Here is a 21,877-nt window from a genome sequence, read left to right as displayed (position 1 = left end):
TATATTTTTAATGTTGGAATAAAAGTTTTGCAACTTCATTGACGGCGATTGCCTGCAAAGATTCAATTAGTTAAGGCATTTGGGATATAATTCGGTCACTACAACTCCATCAGAGAGCACAAAGCAAGAAACTTACGAAAGTGTAGAAACGAGGAACGACAGATTCTGGTTTGCAAGTGAAGACACAGAGTGCTGGAGCAACTCAGCGGGTCAGGCAGGCAGTATCAAAGATCCTATATAAACTTTTGGCAGCATTCCTGGAGAACATGGATAGGAGACGTTTCGGGTCGGGACTCTTTTCCAGACTTTGAAAAGTCATCTCATCCATGAGCTCCTGAGATGCTTCCTGACCCGCCGAGTTACTCCAGCCACTTGTGTCTTTTCTAGCGTCCAAATATCACGGTGCCACCTGCCACCGAATCTGCTGAGAGAAGGCATTTGCAACCATCATGGAAGCAAGAATCGGTGTTTGAAAACGTCAGATTTGAATGCGTTTCTTTTAAGTATTGTTTCCGTTAGAAAACCAATCCCTCGTTCAATGTGTAAAGTGAATGTTTATTGAACTACTAACGGGAGTATAATTGACAAATGTATTTATTTTCCACCAGGAATTCCGCCACTCACAAATTTGATCCAGCCACGTCTGGTCAAGGTGTGGAGAGGCGAGTCCGTCACGTTAAACTGTACATTTACTTATAATGGAAGTGTGAATGCCTGGCTCCGCGTTTCATGGTATCGGACATCACCTGGAGGGTCTACTGACAAAATGAACAACTCGCTCTGCATTCCTCACCCCCTCAGGGATGGTTTCAAAAACTGTACGGTATCACTGAAGCTTGAAAATGTATCGTTTGGTCACTCTGTTTACAACTACATTTGTGAGGTGAAGGTACCAAATGTCTTCCCTCCAATTCATGAAAAGGGCCAAGGAACACGAATACAGGTTTATGGTAAAGTATTTGTAATACTGTGATGATCTCCAGTCTCTGCACTTTATGTTTATGAAATCAATAATGTTAAACGCAGTGACATTTGAACCAGCCATTTACAGATACTTTAACAGAAATAATACCAAGCAGACCCAATTAGAAATAAGATGAAATGAACACATGTGTTTCAACCTAAATTAATAAGGCATATCACGACACAAAGGGCTGGAGCAATTCAATGGGTCAAGCAGCATCCCTGGAGAACATGGATAGGTGACATATCGTCTTCAGACCATGTTCCCCTGATATGCTGACTGCAGGGCCGGTGCTAGGAATTGCGGGGCCCAATTAGAAAACTGATGGCGGGGCCCCTACTCTAGAAAAGTAAAAATTTATGTATGTTTATATTTCGTGTAGTTTCGGGAATTTTAAGGCAAGCTGGTTGGTGATTGGATGCAACCCCCTTAGAGACAGCGTTTGATTGGCCGCCAAATAAATTTGTCAAATCTGTAACAAAAATCGCTGGTCGGTGCGAACTCAGTGGACTATCTGGTTGTATCTCCAAACTAATCTGGTTGTATCTCCAAACTAATCTGGTTGTATCAACCAGACTATCTGGTGGTATCTCCAAACTAAACAGTATAACATGCAGGTACATTCATTTAAAATTAAATTCAGTGATTATTTCACATGATTTCTCACTGTGTAAAGCTCAATATCTGACCAATTTCTGTTTAACACGTTTGGTCTGCCGTGAGCATTTTTCGTTGCATCTCGTTGCATCTCCCCTTTTCCTAATCGGCCACAATTCAGATAATAGTCTACTTTCCTGTTTTTGCCACCAAAGTGGATAACCTCACATTTATCCACATTATACTGCATCTCCCATGCATTTGCCCACTCACCCAGCCTATCCAAGTCACCTTGCAGCCTCCTAGTTTAGAGGGGTTTAAACGGTTTAGAGGGCTTCAGATGGGTTCAGGTGTGTTTACAATTGTTTAGAGGGAAATAGGGGGGCTAGAGGGGGTTTAGAGGTGTTCAGAGGGTCCCAGAGGGGTTTAGAGACGTTATAAGCCCCCCGTGAGAAATTGTAATTCTCTGAAATTGAAGATAGACATAAAGCTGGAGTAACTCAGCAGGACAGGCAGCGCAGCGACTCTGGAGAGAAGACCCTTCTTCAGACCGAACTGAACTCGCGTCGATGAGAGTACTTGTGATTGTCTGAAGAAGGGTCTCGACCAGAAACACAACCCTCTCCCCAGAGCCGCTGCCCGTCCAGCTGAGCCACCTTCAACTTCAGAGCCAAACAAAAAACACAGAGTGCTGGAGGAACTCAGCGGGCCAGGCGGCTGCCTCACCCGCAGGGTTTCTCCAGCATTTTTGTCTACTGCAAAACGTCAATGATTCCGGGAATGCTGAGGGGACAGGGTGATAGAGAAGGAGTGGGAGAGCTAGAGAGAGACAATATGGGGAGCGGGAGAGAGAGCGCGAGAGAAAGAGGGAGGGAAGGAGGGAGGGAGTGAGCAAAAGACAGAGAGACACAACCAAAGATCCGCTATAAGATCTTTGGACACAACGTGGGTCGGTAGGTGAATGACTAACCTGCACACCAGGAAGAAGCCCCTTCTCGCGGTCCGGGGCCCTCACTCATGATGGTGAGTTAAATGAAATTCTCAACGTGTCATCGATCTACATTCCTCAGTAAATGTAATTGTGTTTTAAACAAGTATTAATGACGCCGCGTGAATTTTATTCAAACACGGCGTCATTAATGCTTGTTCAAAACACTATAACATTTACTAAGGAATGCGGATAGATGCAGATTCATGACATTGCATAACAAGGTGTTAAGTACTTACCGTTAAGAAGTGCTAACAGCACTAGTTAACAAATCGTTTGTGTATGATGGCCGTGCAGCGGTTGTTATACATGTTCGTTTAAAAAAAATCCGGATGGCGAATTTAAAAAAATCTTTATTTAACAAAGAGAATTCGTATTTCCGTACGAAATACTGAACATTAGTGCGGGGCCCCGTTTAGGCGCGGGGCCCAATTGGGAGCAATCGGTCAAATCGGCTTAATGCCAGCCCTGGCTGACTGACCCGCTGAGTTACTCCAGCACTCTGTCTTCTTTTGTAAACCAGAATCTGCAGTTCCGTGTTTCACAGAGGTACTTCAAGGTTGGTGTTTCCAGCTTTTTTTTTGGAAAACACGGCTTGTGATATTGTTGTGTTGTCTCATTGGATCTTAAATCGTATATGAATACCAACAGTGACAATATTGCTCCATTTCTCTTTCTTTTCACTTTCTATTCTGTCCATACCAAAGGATGAGCTGGTTTTACAACAGTTAAAAAAATAACTCTTTGAGATAGTTTGATTGACTGCATTCAGTGAGGATTCAGTTTGTGATAGATCTCAATCTGGCAAAGGAGGAAGGGATGACAGGTCAGTATGGGAATGGAAACGTGAATTGAAATGGATAGCAATTGGCAACTCTTTCCCAGAGTGAGCAATGGTGGGTAGATGGGGATGGTGCATGGAAGGGAACATTTTAAGGGGAGTTCACTTCTTGTACTAAGAATTAATGGAAACAGAACTTAGCCAAATCAAGCTGTTTATTGTCATTGGCACAAGAACGGTGAGGTACATGTGCAACAAAAATCTGCACACAGAAACATAAATTATAAATAAATGTATTACATAATCACATTTAATCATAAAATTCTACAAGACGAAAAAATGGAAGAAGACTGTAAAACACAATAAGTAAAACAAACAAGTCCATGGTGTTCCATTGTCGTGGGAGGATTGGGGTCGTGTGGGTTGGTTCAATAAAAGTTGTAGGACAGTAGTGGTTTCTGAACCTGGTGGTGTGATACTCTAGGCTTTTATACCTCACCCTATGGTAACAGTGAGAAGAGGGCAAGGCCTGGATGGAGGGATAATAGATGCCACCATCTTGAGGCATGTAGGTGGGGAGGCCTGTGGTTGTGATTGCCTGAGCTAAGTCTAGCCTCTTGAGTTCCTATGCATTGAAATTTCCATAGCAGCCCAAGATGCAACCAGTCAGAATACTTCCTACAGTACATCAGTAGAAGTTTCTTTGCATGTTGCATAACCTGCCAAATCTTTTTAAACTTCTAACAAAGTTGAGGCAGTGGCAGATCTTTTTCATGATTACAGCTATGTGCCCTGCTTAAGAGAGGTCATCTGAGATGTTATCATCCAGGAATTTGAAGTTGCTAACTCATTCCACCATTGACCCAATCTTAAAAACTGCATGTTGTCGCCCGACTTCACCGTTCCAAAGTCAATGGATCGCTACTTTGTTTTGTTGACCTTGAGTGAGAGTTTGTTGTTGCGGCACCACTCAACCAGTTGTTCCATCTCTCTCTTGCACACTGACTGATCACCACCCATAATTCAGCTAACCACAATGATGTCATTGTTGAGTTGATAGATGGCGTTGGAGCTATGCTTAGCCACATAGCTATGGGTGAGAAAAGAGCAGAGCAGGGTTGGTCTCCTTTGTTTGCAACAATTAAGTCTGAGGAGCAATTAAATTGCAGTGCATTAAATTACGTGAGGTCTCAACACACAAACCAGAAAGGACTTCGATCTCGTTGCCCGGAGTAACTTAGAAGCATAGATGTAATTTAGCTGGTAGAAGAATTGGGTTGATGTTGTGAACAAATAAATTCACTCTGAGGTAAACAAAAATGCCTGAGAAACTCAGCGGGTGCAGCAGCATCTATGAAGCTTCCTTCGCTCCATAGATGCTGCTGCACCCCCTGAGTTTCTTCAGCATTTCTGTGTACCTTCGATTTTCCAGCATCTGCAATTCCTTCTTAAACAAATAAATTCACTTAATCAGTGGCAGTGACTGGAACTCATCATCAGAATGGGTAAAAGAAGTAGAAATCTTCACCAAATTTCATGTACCTGAATGAGCACTTGAAGTGCATCACTTGCAGGGCTTTGAACTTGAGAAGTGAGAGTAAATTAAAAGTATGTTTTAGAGCAGCATGTATTCAATAAATCTCCTACACCAGGGGTTCTCAACCTTTTTCGTCCCGATTACCACTGGCAACTTTAATAGCACATAACAATGTTATTTCACTTATATATGAACAACTAATGATGAACAGATACCGTATGCCAGAACCAAACACAGTCAGTCAATGAGAAAAAATATGTACAAAATCCAGACGCAACAAATTTACCCCCTGGGTAGGCGACATTTACCCTCTGGGGGTAAATTTATCCCAGGTTGGGATCTCTTGTTCTACACCATAAATTTCTACAGTGATTATCATTAACTCAAGTTACCACAAGTCTCTCACTGAAATGTTTTACTGTGCATCAATACTAACCAAAAGACTACCGCATGTGAGTCTGTTGGATATACATAATCTCATTTTGCCAGGACCATGGAGTAATATTATAATGGTCCAGCATATATTTGATCCTTCTCAGCTAAAGAAGGGCTATATTTTTTATAATTCGACATCATTAATTTAACATATTCTCTATGAAAATAGAGCAGAATTTTGGACAACTTACTCTGTCAGTAAGTTTCACTAACATTGAAATGTGTGATATATAGTTTAATACTTTATCCTTTATCTTCTCTCAGATCTTCCAGAAATGTATATACGGAGTGATACTTTGGTTGCTGGTCATGAATCCACTCTAAACTGCTCTGGCAAGGGATTGTACGACAAGGATATCTCCTTTACATGGACATGCACTTCTACAAATATCACTGCACCAACTTTTGAAACAGACAGAAATGGCACACTAGTTGCCACCAGTCATTACAAGATTGTCCCAAGAGTGGAAGACAATGGAACTGATTGCAGTTGCCAGATTAATCATTCCGTTTTTGGACGGCCAGCTGTAAATACGATCAAACTAAATATTATGTGTTAGTATCATCTATAACTTTTGAAGTGGTATTCACTGTATTGCTAATTTTTGAATTCTTATTGTATGCACATTATTGTGTTATAACTGATATGCATTGTATATCACCATCTATACCAGTGTAACTGAATATCTTCTGCATCTACTTTACCTGCTCATTGACCCAGTTCCATTAGTTTTATCACTTACATTTTCTCTCATTTATATTGTTCTTGGTTTCTTCTATTTTGCCTTTCTCTGTTGTCCTGTTACGCAGACCCAAAGTTTCAATTCACCTTTCTCAATTGCTTTTAATTAATCTGCCCCAAATACTCTATCTTCTAACTATGATGATTATTTCCGAGATTTGAATCATTCTCAGTTAAGTTTGAAGCTTATTTATAGATATCTCTTGGTAATCCTATGTGTGTGTCTCCCCATCTCCACTGAGGCAATCTTAAAAGCTAATCCTGCTAACCTTCCTCCGCAATCAGAGTTTATGACACTTACAGGGTGGATCAATATTCACCATCCCTCTCCCTTCCATATTCATGTTCTATCCTTTTTATTTTAGAATTGGACTTTTGCCATCTAAGCCCTCATTGTGCGTGTGTGCATTGATAAAAGTATTTCAAGTATAACTAATTGCTCCTTCTCCAAACTTCTTGGCTACGTTCTCACAGAGGTTCTATGTTCCCTTTCACCAAAACTCACTTTCTTCTGTCCTTATCCATCTCCTGCAACACTTCACCCTTTGGTTGGCGGCGCGACTCACCCGTTGCAGCGGCCCCTACAGCCTGTCTGTCTTTTTTTTATTTTTTGTCTAGTTAAATGCAGTGTTGGTGTTTTTTTTAATACTACAGGTGCACAACCTTTTATCCGAAGATCCAAATAACGAAAACGTCCGAATAGCGGACATTTTTTCGATCCTTGAAGAAAGGTCCTTGAAAACGTTCACCGAGGGCGGCCCGCAGAGGTGACAGCGGAACCTCCGGTCGGTCCTCGAAGAAAGGGGAACTAAATCCCCATTCATAAAAGAGAAGATGAGGGTATATTGCGCGGGAGGGTTAATAATTGACAATATGCTGCTGCCTGCCCGCTGAGTTAAAAAGTTCCCACGGTAGACTCACGATACACAGTGTAGCAATGTTACAACATTTTGAGATTTTAAAAATCAAGTCTGTAATTTATCCCATCAGATAAAGCATAAAAATAAGTTTAATTTGACACCTAATTCACTTTCATATCTCAAGTATTTAAAAAGTTATGGCCATTTTCATACTGGGAAATGAGCATCTTGTTCCCTATTGATTTTCTATGGACATAACAAAAAAGCTGTGATCGTGAACAGTCAAAAGCCCATAACTTTCTTAAGAATTAAGAGAACTGAATGAAATTTTCAGTTATCATAGATTGAAGCATTCTGAAACAAATATAAAATAATCTTACTTGGATGACCTGAAATTAAAGCATATAATTAGTTAGTTACCTAATTGTAGCTAATTTCAGACTTCAATTACTAGATCTAAACATCTATCCATTTCTTAATAAATGATTAACATTTTTAAATAGCCTAAATGTCCAAATAATATTCACAAATAATTCACAATAAAACATGATTTTTAAATCTCATTTACATTAATTTATAGGCCTAATGGAAGGAATTCAGTGTTCAATTGCTGTAAATAAATGCCCATTTAAATCAGCTTTCCAGTGGGTCCCTGTGGAACGCGCTGGTTTAGAACGTTCACATTGCGTTAGATTTGTGCCCCAAATGCCCAGAAAAATACTGCGGGATATAATGGGCCCAAAATGAGCTACTCGCAATATTAAACTTTGTATAAAGGGATCTTTAGAAGCCATTTTTAATGTAAAAATATACAGCCTACCTTCAGTTATTTGCTCTATGAGACCCTGCGGTTGCTGGCGGTCGCGGGTTTAGAGATTGATTTTTAAACTACTATAACTATTATACGAGGCCTTTAAAACGAATAATAGCTTTTGCGACGGGGTCTTCCAGCGATTTTTCGTTAATAATTAACTAGGCTGAACATCTTCGATTTGAACAGCCTAGAGAAAATCGCGTTTTAAACCCGCCCCCCTCTAAACGGCGCCAAAATCGTGCACACCCGCAGCGACAGATTTTCAACGACGCTTCAGGTAGGCTTTGCAACATACCTACACAGTGCAGATTGTCGCTCCCTTCAGTTTCAACCCACCTACACCCCTCTGCTTCCCGGCCATGTGTGTGACCCCTTCCCTCCCCTCTCCAGCTCCCCGCCCATTGCACCGGCACGGGGGCTTTGCACTGTCTTCACGTCGGCGATTGCAGCAGGACCGTGCCAGTCACCGGAGACGTCAGGACCAATTGGACACCGACCACCAGGCCTACTGCAAGCACGGAGATCCCAGAGACCCACAGCCAACAGCAGCCCAGCCCCGCTCCGCTCCAACTACAGAGGAACCTGGGTTGCGGATGACGGGGCGCAGCTCGGGGCGTCGTAGGGGCCCATCGGGGAGCGGCCACTCAAAGCCACGCTGGGCGATGTAGGGCCCTGCCCCGGGTCTTGATGTTGGAGCCCCGGCGGGCGCTAGCAAGTCCGCGGCAATTTACAGCCGCGCCGGGCGTTGTAAGGCCCCCCTCCAGGTCACTCTCAACCCCGTAATTCGGGCGGGAAAAGTCGCCGTTGCCGGTGCCCTGCAAAGCAGTCTCCCACCAGGGACCCGCGAGCTCCCGGTGTCACCATCCACCTGAGTCGGGTCGCAGCAGCGCACCACCGCAGCTCTCCACGCTCCGAAGCTGGCTAGCTCCACGGAGGTAGGTCCACAGGCTCCGCCGCCCACCGACCCCCAGGCCCACTGCAAGCACGGAGATCCCAGAGACCCACAGCCAGCAGCAACTCCAGCCCAGCCCCGCTCCAACTCCAGAGGAACACGTAGGGGCAGAAGCTGATGGTGTGCAAGGTACGTCTTGTTCTTGGGGTGGCGGATGAGGGGGCGCAGCTCGGGCTGTGGGCAAACTGCCACTTGTCGCCGTAGCGGCCCATCGGGGAGCGGATTCCTCTGGAGTTCGAGGGGGAGGGGGGTATTGTGCTGTTTGATCGCCCCCTGCTATCCCAGGGACAGGGAGACACAGCGGCTTTTTAGACTGGTGGGCAATCACTTCCAAAGTTCTGCCCACACAGTCAGTACACCTCTCCTACACTGCATTTCATACAGACATTTATTCTGCAAGAAAAAACGAAATTGAAGACTCAAACTCGCGACCGAGTAACTGCCGGGATCAAGGCGCAAACTCGTGACCTTGCGGATATGAGCCGAGCACTCTACCACTGAGCCAGCCATTAAAATCTACGCTAAAAAATTTCCATTCCGAAGACCGACAAATTCTGAATTACGAAAAGTGTCTGGTTCCAAGGCTTTCGGATAAAAGGTTGTGCACCTGTAGTTTTAAATGTGTATATGTGGGGGGCGGGGGGGGGAGGGGGAAACCGTTTAAAATCTCTTCCCTGTCCGGGAGACCCGACCTTTTCCCTGTCGGGTCTCCGTTGTCGTTGGGGCCTAGCACCGTGGAGCGGCCTCCAACCTGAACGACCCGGGGGCTCGGGAGACTGCGGAGCTGCGGATTACTCACCATCGAGAGGTTGGCCGGCCTCGGAGCGTGGGGAGCGGTAGTGACTCGCTGCTGCGACTCGACTCCTGGGGCTCGGAGGCTCCAGCAACGCAGCCGCAGGTCCGGTGGACTGGGACATCGGGAGCTCGCGGGTCCGGGTGGAGAGACCGCTTCCCGGAGCTCCCGCAACGCGACTTCTCCAGCCCGTGTCGCGGGGTTGGAACGACCTGGAGCGGGGACGTACATAGCCCGGCGCGGCTTCATGGCCGTGGGACATTTCAGCGCCCGCCGGGGGCTCCAACTTTGTGACATTTAGACCGGGAGCGGGGCCGTACATCGCCCGGAACGGCCTAAAATGGCCGTGGGACTTATCATCGCCCGCCTGGAACTTGGACATCGGGAGAGACATGGTGAACAGGGGAGAGAAAAGACTTTGCCTTCCATCACAGTGGGTCCACTGTGATGGATGTTTGTGTGAATTAAATTGTGTGTATGTCTAGGGAATTTTCTTTGTTTGTATGGCTGTGGAAACAGAATTTTGTTTGAGCCTCACTGAGGCTCAAATGACAATAAATTGTATTGTATTGTATTTTGCATCTCTGCTTGTTTTGTACTTCATTTCTCTCCATTAAATTTCTCTTTCTCTACCAACAAAAGTTGATTCTTCTCTCCCAGCTTTTGCAATGAGTGGTATCTTCTTCTCGCTATTTTCAATGCCCGTCTTATGTACTTGTCTTAACCTTAGGTCTTTGAGTTCATAGCCCTCTGTCCTGCAATAACTTTGTTTTCAATATCAATTCCTCTATTCATGGCCACACCAACAATATTCCTTTATCATGTGTAGGAAGAAACTGCAGATGCTGGTTTAAAAAGAAGATAGACACAAAATGTTGGAATAACTCAGCGGGAGTAGGGTCTCGACCCAAAGCGTCACCCATTCCCTCTTCAGAGATGCTGCCTGGCCCGCTGAGTTACTCTAGCATTTAGTGTCTACCTTCCCTTCACAGGTGGCCCTACTACTCTCACCATATGCAGGGGTATCTGTGATCATTTGTGGTAGCCGTATAAATCACTTACAACCCCACACCAACCTGTGTTCCGACAGGCGAAGGAAATCACCTAAGAATTATATTAGTGGGTTGACTCTTCAAACGGTTAGGAATTTGGATCTCCATTTGCTACGTTTACCAAACACTTCATCTCTTTACTACCAGCTGTATAACCATCGAACAATTCTACATTTCTCCAGTCGTAATGTCGAAGATTCTCAACTTTCATCGTGCAAATGGTTCATTAAGCTCTAGCATTCACTCCCCTTTCCTCTCCGCATCAATCCCTCACTCTCCATAGACAAGAACAAGCTTAGCTTTTTGTTACGTATTCGATTCTTTCCAACTTGGCTCCAGTGGCAGTCCGAGTTGTACTGAGGTCCCTTGAGAATGATTAGCTCTCAGAAGTGCAAAATTTGATTGTAAATAGCTGTTCTGTGTCTACTTGCATGTTAATTCTTTTCACATTGCTTTAATCTACAATGAAGTGTACATTATCTTTACCATTAGATGGACCACAAGATCTATTAATAACATACAGGTTGAAAGCAGTGGATACTTTTCGCCTGATCAATGATAACATCATCTTTGTTGCTGCTGATTCATTCCTGGAACTGAATTGTCGCGTAGATAGTAATCCAGTCGCCACTGTTTTCTGGACAAATGCCACGGAGAATCATAATGTAACGTTGCAAACTGGAGTCGGGTTCAACAGTTCAAAAGAATGGACACGTTTCCAACGTAAAGATGAAGGAATGTATTGGTGCATGGCAAAAAACGGCTACGGCTGGAGAAACAGAAGTATCTTGATAAACACAAAACAGAAAGGTAAATAGAAATGTAATTATACATGTGCCTAGGTAATTGAGGTGGAATCATTCTTCGCAAATAACACCTCAGCTTAATTAGTTCAATGTCTTTTTTCTTGATCTTAGTGATTGATCAATTGTAATATTTTATTTATTTTACAAATCATATATAGTAAAGACTATTTAGTGCTGTCATCTTCAAATGCTTTGATTTTATAGTGTTTCCATTGAAGAAAAGGAACATTTAAACATTAGAGTGCTGTAGTTTTGTTTATAAATGGCAGTGTGTCTCTTTGAAAGAAATATGTACCCTGCTGTCAAATATAGTAAAACAATTGCAGTGTATTTTTTTATACTTTTTATGTCTCTCAGAGCTGAAACATTACATTTAGTTGACACCTTGAATTTTCTTTCACAGATTATCCTTTTCTTTATGCTCTGGTCCTGGTCCCCCTAACTACTGCCATAATTTTGGCAATAATATATTTTTGCCTGTTCTGAAATAGGTAACGGAAAGGTCAAAGAGGGTGTGCGGTGGGGGGAATGTGGAGGAGGGGGGAGGTTTGGTAAGGGGGGGTGTGGGTTGGGGTGGTTGTGGGCTGTTGGCGAGGTATGTGGGTAGGCGGGGGGGCTTGTGAAGGAGGGGGGGTAGTGTGGGCTGGGGGAGATGTGGGGGAGGGAGATGTGGGGGAACTGGGTTGTGGGGGGTTGTTTGGACGGGAGGGGTTGTGGGGGGAGAGAGCTCAGAGAAAAGAGGGAAGAGCCATGGTGAAGAGGGGGTATCACGGGTGAGGGGGACAGGAGCCAGCAAGGGGGACCAGAGGGGAAGGGGCTGGAGCTGGCGGTGCGATGGGGACTCACAGCGGGTGCTAGTTGATGGTTGTTCTCCTCCGCCAGGATCAGAGTCCTCGCTCTCCATTTGGCGACATCTCCGACTCCGCGCCAGGCTGGGGTGGGCCGGGCCAGGCTGGGCTGGTCCGCTTGCGGTCCGTCCGAAAATTGTCCAGTTGGAGACCTCTGATGGCCATCCTCAGCTCCAGTAAAGACGTGATGGCGCAGGAAGCGGCGGACCATCCCGGAGAGTGACAGGAGAAAAGACCAATCCATGCGGCGCTGACCGGCAGGAAAGGAGATCGATCTGCGCACGCGCGTTTTTTTACGATTTTTAAACCTCGACAACTTTTACATTATACCACCGATTGAAACAAAATCTAATTCTCTGTTTGCTGTTAACAGTTTATGGTAACTTTTAAATAAAGAGACAGCAGAGTGGGACTGGATAATATGGAGTCAATTTGATTTAATTGGATTGATTGGATTTGATTGGACTTTTTCATGTCGTATATGATTCTCACTATTAGGCTGCGTGACAGCTTATCTTAGCTTAATAAACCAATATGTAAAATTGAAGCTTGAATGCCATCAATGCCATTGGAATCTTTTTTCTGCTGTGAATCTTATCACTGGCATTTCTTTATTGTCAATGCTTTGCTATTTCTTTTCACTTGCTTCACGTAAGGCTAAAGTACACCATCCCCCATGCATTTCCTGTTCAAGAGTGCATTGGAATCACCCAAAAAAACCTCAAGACGGCAGAACGCATTTCTAGTGCAATGTACAGGCCTTTGTTAACCAAAGCGTGATGTGTTCTGACCACTACATCTCCGTATTTCTCATCACCCAGACCTTTTCAACATGAATGTACAGTATTATTTCTCCACAACTATGGAGCTATATCAACACCTGAAAATTTATACACGCAGATTTCAGAAAAAATGACATGCTGCTTTGCAAAACAAGGCCAAGATTCGAGGAAATTGGGTCTGAAATACATCCTCCTTGATGTAGGAAGGAATCTATCGATGCTAATCCATTCTTAGCTCTGTGCAAGAGAGAATATTTAGCATATGTATTTTGGGAATTTTGTTCATAGCTCCAAGTTTAACTTGAGCCTGGATGGAGTGGATGTGGAGAGGATGTTTCCACTAGTGGGAAAGTCTAGGACCAGAGGTCATAGCCTCAGAATTAAAGGATGTTCCTTTAGGAAGGTGATGAAGAGGAATTTCATTCGTAAGGACATGATGAATTTGTCGAATTTATTCTCACAGAGGGCTATGGAGGCCAGGTCAGTGGATATATTTAAGGCAGAAATAGATATATTCTTGATTAGTACGGGTGTCAGGAGTTATTGGAAGAAGGCAGGAGAATGGGGTTAGGAAGGAGAGATGGATCGAGCCGTCGGCAGCGGCGACTATGGAGGGTCAAGGCCCTATACACAGATGAACAAAAGGAGGAAGAATGACTGAACTATATTGCCTTCCATCACAGTGATCACTGTGGTGGATGTTTATGTTAAGTTCTATCGTTCTTTTAATTGTGTTGTGTTCTTTTAATTGTATGGCTGCATGGTAACTCAAATATCACTGTACCTTAATTGGTGCATGTGACAATAAATGTGAATTTGATTTGATTTGACTTGATCTTTCTGCTCAGCATTCCTCATGGATTAGTTTCCTAACTCCACACTAAGATTTAGTAAAAACATGTATTCATATGGCAATTGCCTTTTCCGTTCCACATTTATGGCTTGTTGTATTGCTTATTTGGAGGGCAGATTGACTAACAGCTAGTGAATGGCCACAACAGGTTTTAAATCAGCAATTCAGACACTATTTAAATGCAAAAATAGAAAATTGCAGTGAAGTGGCAAAAAAAATGGGAGCTAATGTATCAGCTACACATATACTAAATATTGGCTAGAATTATCTTGGTTGGTTTGGGGAAGATCTCATGCATCAGTTGTATAGGGCTCTGGTGAGACCACATCTGGAGTATTGTGTACAGTTTTGGTCTCCTAATTTGAGGAAGGACATCCTTGTGATTGAGGCAGTGCAGAGTAGGTTCACGAGATTGATCCCTGGGATGGCGGGACTGTCATATCAGGACTGATTGAAAAGACTAGGCTTGTATTCACTGGAGATTAGAAGGATGAGGGGCAATCTTATAGAAACATATAAAAGGACTGGACAAGCTAGATGCAGGAAAAAAGTTCCCAATGTTGGGCGAGCCCAGAACCAGGGGCCACAGTCTTAGAATAAAGGGGAGGTCATTTAAGACTGAGGTGAGAAAAAACTTTTCACCCAGAGAGTTGTGAATTTATGGAATTCCCTGTCACAGAGGGCAGTGGAAGCCAAATCACTGGATGGATTTAAGAGAGAGTTAGATATAACACATCCACTGGTTCTCCCTTATCCACTCTACTAGTTACATCCTCGAAAAATTCTATAAGGTTCATCAGACATGATTTACCTTGTCTGCAGCCCTCCTACTTTTTTGGCTAGACATGTTTCAATGTCTCTGGCTTTGGACGAGGTGCTGCTGTGCTCTGAGCACCCTGGTCATGGGTATTGGAGAGCCGGGGCGAAACGAGGGATGGAAGCAAAAGCAGCGGTGGGGACAAATGCGGACCGGGTGCCGGGGCTGGCGAGTGTTTGCCAGGCTGGCGAGTCGCTCGCTGCAGCTTCGGCCATGGAGCAGCCTCAGTGCAAGAGTCCCGGGCCGTCGGAGGTGTCGGAAGCATGGTGCCGCTGCTGTGAATGTCTCTGCACCGAATTCGCCCTGGTGACCGGCATGGACCAGGCTGCAGCTCGGTGCATCCTAGAGGACAACCTGTGGCTGTTGGAAGTAGGTACCAAGCACTGAGTAGAAGCAGTGGAAGATAGTGGCCTTCAAATGGGGGTGGTTGGAGAAAGCATCCTGCTTGCCTGCTAGATTTTCTGTAACTGCAGGAAAAATGTTCTCGATGTTGGGGAAGTCCAGAACCAGGGGTCACAGTTTAATAATAAGGGGTAGGCCATTTAGGACTGAGATGAGGACGAACTTTCTTCACCCAGAGAGTTCTGAATCTGTGGAATTCTCTGCCACAGAAGGCGGTGGAAGCCAATCCACTGGATGTTTTCAAGAGAGAGTTACATTTAGCTCTTGACACTAGCGAAATCAAGGGATATGGGGGAAAAAACAGGATTTTAGATGAACCGCCATGATCATATTGAATGGCAATGCTGGCTCGAAGGGCCGAATGGCCTATTCCTTTTTTTTTTTGTTTATTTTATTAGAAGTTAATACAATACAAAACAATACAGTGGCACCTAATTTTAGGTGCCAACTATGTCATACCGTAATCCATTCCATGTACAACCTCTGGTTTTATGTTATGAGAAGGAAGTAAGCAAGACAAGAAAAAGAAAACAATAGAAAGGGGAAAGAGTGGAAAAATAGATGGTAGAAAGTAGAAAAATGTGAAGTGTGTATATAAAAAAATAAAAATAAAAAAATAAAATAAAAAAGAAAAGGTGGAAAGTAGAAATAGAAGAGAAGACCCTTAAAAGAGAATTTTTCAAATCTATATTCGGAGATGTAGATCTATCCACGTCATGAACTGAAATCAGCAATCCTTATGGTACCGCTGCATCACATGATTCCAAAAAGTCGATGAAAGGAGACCAACTCCTTAAGAATTGGTCATATTTATCTATTAGTCGGAGTCTCATTTCTTCAAAGCGTGCTATGTCCATCATATTCGAATGGCCTATTCCTGCACCTATTTTCTATGTTTCTATGCTTCAGTACATGGTAATAAAACTCGACCACTTGATCTTGAAGCATTCATGCATGGTGGAGGTAAAATGTAGTCATAGAGTGATACGGTGTGAAAACAGACCCTTCGGCCCAACTTGCCCACACCCGCTAACATATCCCAGCTACACTACCGGCTTTTGGTCCATATCCCTCCAAACCTGTCCTATCCATGTATCAGTCTAACTGTTTCTTAAATTTTTGGATAGTCCCTGCCTCAACTACCTCCTCTGGCAGCTTGTTCCATACACCCACCACCCTTTGTGTAGAAAAAAGTACCCCTTTGGTTGGGGATATATCCACCCACTTTTTGAGGTGGGGGGTGGCCTGTATTATTATCCCCCAGATTTCGGAAGTCAAGCAATAGCAAAAATAATAATCACCTGCTCCTATCTCTCATTAGGTCCTACATTATCTTAAAAATATTTCAAACAGAAAACATTGAAATCATACTTCTACAATGCACTGAAACATGATTTTAATACATCAAATTTCAAAAAGTTCACATCACGAGCGCGAAGCTCGAAGTCCCTCATGGCTGGGATCCAGGGCCCACTTAAGGGCTCTGGAAGCTCTGGGGTTTTAGATGCTCTTTGGTGCATTTTGAGCCTTCTTTTGGAGCATTTTTGCACCAAATGTATGACCAATATTTCAAAAGTGGGTGGAATGAGATGATTGGGTGGAATGGGATGATTGGGTTCATTGTTGTATACATTTTGTATAATCAAGAATTGAAGTTGTCCTTGTTTTAATAATCAAGTTGTACTGTTGTAAAATGTTATGTAAAATGTTGCAAAGGAACATGCAAAAACTGCAAATAAAATATGGTATTTTTTGCAGTAAAGAAAAACTTTTTTTAGATTTTTTTTCTGTTGATTTGATTGCCTGTTACTGTTCGACTGTGTTAGTGTGTGCAGCGTACCAATAATGGTCCTGCTGACCTAACAACTTCACATCACATCAATTTTAACATGGAATGGTGATGTGAATACAACATTTAGTTCGGCTTCAATTTCCATCATGAAAATTGAAGTCAAACTAAATGGTGCATTTACATTACTATGATCGCTTTCAAACTAACCTATTTACTCTCATACTATTATAACAGATCCTAGTTCCATGATAAACAAGATCACAAATCACATTTTGAATTCCCAAACACAATGTGATTGTGAATAAATGCAGTATTTTGTTGGGGAAATCTGTATTTCTCACATAAATGCAATAGAAAGTATTACGCAAAAACTGGATTTTTGAAAATGAGTATTTTGCATGCAACCTCATGTTTTCACAAATATCAGTATGGAATACTGAAAATCAGTACTACTGAATTGTGAAACCATTTTTGAAATGTGAATTTATAATTCTTGATTTTGATTCAATCATATCCTTATAACTATAAAACTCAGATCTTGGATGTGTGTGTGTATGTGTGTATTTATTTATTTGTTTGTGTGTTTTCACATCTTCTCGAAAAGATGACGCGCAAACGGGAAATGTTGTACATATTCTGGTAGAGATTTACCCCCTGGAGTCAAAAATCGACTTACCTGAAAACGTTGTGCTTTATTTCTTGAGCTATTAATAAAAATGTTCACAAATCCAATCAAACTTTGAAATCAAATGCCTGTTTTTCTCTGATGACATGACAATGGATCTGCCTGCCTGCCTGCCGTCTGCTCGCACTGCGACTGACATCACCTACTACCACTCCCTCCTCCCCCCGTTGTTCAAAAGTCGCCCTGTCGACTGAAGACCAAAGATCATAGCTGAAGACTGCGTCGGCACAACCTGCGCTCCTTTGGTCCATGCTCATTCGCTCCCCCACCCGCTCGCGTCTCGGCTTGGGTCTCTCCCCTTCCCCTCTCTCCCTCTCCCCTCCCTCCCTCCCCTCTCTCTCCCTCCCCTCTCTCTCCCCCCCTCTCTCTTCTCCCCCCCTCTCCCCCCCCTCTCTCTCTCCCCCCCCCCTCTCTCTCCCCCCCCCCCCTCTCTCTCCCCCCTATTTCTCTCCCCCCTCTCTTATTCCGCCTTCGAAAGCCTTGTCCTCAGGCTTCGCAGTATGAGCTGCCCAGGCTCAGAGAGCAGCAGCGATAGTGGCGACGAGCCGCTCTGGGGGAAGAAAAAGCATATGCCCTCTCTGTCTTCAAGCGCAATGCCAGGATTTATCCAGTTGCTGTACGGCCACAAGAGGGCCAAGGAGCCCAAAGGCAAGGCTCCCTCTCGCCTGGTGTAGAATTAAAAAACATTGCGCCTCAATTCGTTTTTTTCACTCTGGATTTTTTTGGGGGGAAAAAAGGGGGGTGCGACCGCACCCATTGTAGCCCCCCTTCCGATGGCAATGTGAGTGATCACAGGCCTTGGGGTTACCCAGCGAGGGTGTGGAGCAACTAACTGGGGGGAGGGTGTGGGATGGGGAAAGCGTAGTGGGAAAGCGTAGTGTTGCCGAACAAAACACAACTGCAATAGTTTGGTAGATCACCCACGCCCCCTGTCGCTTGTAGCGCAGAAACGTTGCAGACAAGGGGGGCTTATAATTGGCTCAGGGAGGGGGCAGTGGCGCGATCTGCTCTGATAGGAAATGCCATAAATATTGGTGTTGGGCGCCCTTTTGGAGAGAGAACCTCAGCCTTGGACCGTGTCGCGAACGGTGTCTGGTGATTTTGAACACCCTGCGGTGTGCTCTGCTGTGTATTCTGGGTCTGCGTGTGCATTCGGGGATATTCGGGGATACGTGAGTGTATGTGCCTTATTTAGTAGTATAATAAATGACTTAGTGAATCAAACTCTGATAACTGAATCCTGTTTCTGTTCATAAAGAAATGTGTGGAGGACAGCATCCTTACAAAAACCTTCCAAGCGGGGCCTGAATGCAATCACCTCCTACAAGGCGAAATAAGGAGGCAGCTCGAATGTCTGCGAAACATCACTCCCTGACGAGCTCAATGCATTTTACGCACGCTTTGATGGGGAGAATACTGATGTGCTTTCCCAAGCCCCCATTCATTGTGATGCTATTTCAGTCTCAGTCACAGAGGCCGACGTCAGAAAATCCTTCAGAGGGGTGAACCCTCGAAAAGCACCTGGACCTGATGGTATACCCGGTCGTGTTCTAAAAACCTTTGCGGACCAACTGGCTAGAGTTTTTACGGCCATTTTCAACCTCTCACTTCTGAGGTCTGAGGTTCCCACCTGCTTTAAAAGGGCATCAATTATACCGGTGCCCAAGAAGAGTAAGGTGACGTGCCTCAATGACTATCGACCAGCGGCACTAATGCCTGTGGTGATGAAGTGCTTTGAGAGGTTGATCATGGAGCAAATCAACTCCTACCTCGACAACAACCTGGACCCACTGCAATTCGCTGACCGCCACAACAGATCAGCGGTGGATGCGATCTCGCTGTCCCTCCACTCCGCTCTGGACCACTTGGACAACAAAAGCTCATATGTCAGGCTGTTATTCATTGATTACAGCTCGGCATTTAATACAATCATCCCCTCCAAGCTGGTTACCAAACTCGCAGAACTGGGTCTCTGCGCATCCCTCTGCAATTGGATCCTCGACTTCCTCATTCACAGACCACAGCCTGTTCATATTGGTGGAATTGTGTCAGCCTCGATAACAATCAGCACGGAGCACCTCAAGGCTGTGTGCTCATCCCCCTGCTGTACTCACTCTATACTCATGACTGCGTAGCCTGTCATAGTGCGAACTCCATCATCAAGTTCGCTGATGATACCATTGTTGTGGGACATATCACTGATGGGGATGAATAAGAGTATAGAAGAGAGATCGAGCGACTGCCCAAATGGTGCCAGCACAATAACCTGGCCCTCAACACCAGCAAAACCAAGGAACTGATTGTGGACTTTGGAAGAAGTGGGATGGGGACCCACAGTCCCGTTTATATCAACGGGTCGATGGTTGATAGGGTCAAGAGCTTCAAATTCCTGGCCGTGCACATCTGTGAAGATCTTTCCTGGTCCGAGAACACTGATGTAACTATTAAGAAAGCACATTAGCACCTCGGTTTGTCAAGGAAGACTCTCTCTAACTTCTACAGGTGCACAGTTGAGAGCATGCTGACCGGTTGCATCATGGCTTGGTTCAGCAACTTGAGCGACCTGGAGCAGAAAAGACTACAAAAAGTGGTAAGCACTGCCCAGTCCATCATCGGCTCTGACCTCCCTTTCATCGAGGGGATCTATCACAATCGCTGCCTCAAAAAGGCTGGCAGTATCATCAAGGACCCACACCATCCTGGCCACACACTCATCTCCCCGCTACCTTTGGGTACAAGGTACAGGAGCCTGAAGACTGCAACGACCAGGTTCAGGAATAGCTACTTCCCCACAGCCATCAGGCTGTTAAACTTGGCTCAGACAAAACTCTGAACATTAATAGCCCATTATCAGTTTATTTATTCATGTGTGTATATATTTATATAATGCTATATGGACACACTGATCTGTTCTGTAGCCATGCCTACTATGTTCTGTTGTGCTGAAGCAAAGCAAGAATGTCATTGTCCTATCAGGAACACATGACAATAAACTCTCTTGAATCATGAATCTTGAATCTTGAATCCAGTGATTCTTCGAACATTTCATGTGGTTTACATAAAATATCGCCAACCGTGCACAGCAATAACTTTTGATATGATGAGGAAAATGTAGAATGGCTCGCGGTTTTATAAAGACTGAATTATATAGTTGGCCAGCAATTATGTATTGCTATCATTGAATTTTACGTTCCCATTGCAGATATTATGTGTAAATTCTAATTAAATGCTGGACTTGAGTAAAGAATTGTAGTTCCCCTCTATCTAGCAAAAAATTAGAGTTATCATGCAGAATCCATTGCCCCAATTGTTACGGTGTAAGAATGAAATGCTTCTCATCAGGCACACACCCTGCCTGAGATCATCGCCCACCAACTCTGGAACAGTCCGAGGCGACAAGAAGGTGACCCAAAATCAAACCTATTTCCATATTTGCACAGGAGGTAGGCCTCTCACAGCAGACGTGGATAGAATAGTAAGACAATCCACAGTCGCACATCTCATGCAATGGCTTCATCACTGATGCATTTGTAAGGGTCTGATTTAGGTAGAATTATTTCCAATTATAGCTCTTACATGGAGAGCTCTTACATGTGCGTATGTCCAGTTGATTTCGTTACCAATTTTCTGAGGCAATAAAATAAAGACAAATGAGGAATTTATTTATCAATGCTTTGGACAACCTTCTCAAATCCAACATTATTAAAGAAACATTTTGCCATTACAAACAGTCCAGGCCCATATAAGGAGGTTTATGGCTATTTCTTTCTCAACTTAAACTCAATACCGGTGAGTTTGCTAAGTCTGCATTATTTCTAGAGCCGTGGAGTCATACAGCACAGAAACAGGCCCGTCACCTCAACTGGCCCATGCCGAGCAAGATGACCCACCTTTACTGGTCCCACCTGCCCATGTTGGCCCATATCCCTTTGAACCTTTTCAACCATGTACCTGTCCAAATGTCTTTCAAATACTTTTGTCGTACCTGCTTCAACTACCTCCTCTGGCAGCTTCTTCCAGAAACCCACTACCCTGTGTGTGAATAAGTAGCCTCTCGGGTTCCTATTAAAATCTTTTCTCTCTCACCTTATACATATGTTCTCTGGTTCTTGATTCCCCAACTGTGGGTAAAATATCCTGTCCACTTACCCTATCTATTCCCCACATGATCGTATATACCTCTATCACAGCATCCATCATCCTCATACGCTCCAAGGAATAAAGTTCCAGCCTGTCCAGCCTTGTTTTGATTTGATTTTGATTTAATTTATTGTCATTGTCTTCAATTAAGAGACAACGACATTCTCTTACCCTTACAGTCATATAAAAAATAAAAATAAATAGCCTCTCCCTTTAGCTCAAGTCCCAGCAACATCA

General features: G+C 44.0%; 1 protein-coding gene across 1 annotated transcript; it reads left to right on the top strand.

Annotated features, from left to right (window-relative positions):
* Positions 1-620: 620 nt before the first annotated feature.
* Positions 621-11,814, top strand: LOC116991177 (sialic acid-binding Ig-like lectin 12). Its single transcript, XM_033049547.1, has 4 exons — positions 621-950; positions 5,567-5,857; positions 11,008-11,325; positions 11,725-11,814. The coding sequence occupies exons 1-4, from the start codon at positions 767-769 to the stop codon at positions 11,805-11,807; spliced, it is 876 nt and encodes a 291-aa protein (XP_032905438.1). The 5' UTR covers positions 621-766; the 3' UTR covers positions 11,808-11,814.
* Positions 11,815-21,877: the final 10,063 nt, after the last annotated feature.

This window comes from Amblyraja radiata, chromosome 33 (genome assembly GCF_010909765.2).
Source record: "Amblyraja radiata isolate CabotCenter1 chromosome 33, sAmbRad1.1.pri, whole genome shotgun sequence".
Taxonomy (NCBI): domain Eukaryota; kingdom Metazoa; phylum Chordata; class Chondrichthyes; order Rajiformes; family Rajidae; genus Amblyraja; species Amblyraja radiata.
This window is presented reverse-complemented; position numbering and strand designations above follow the sequence as displayed.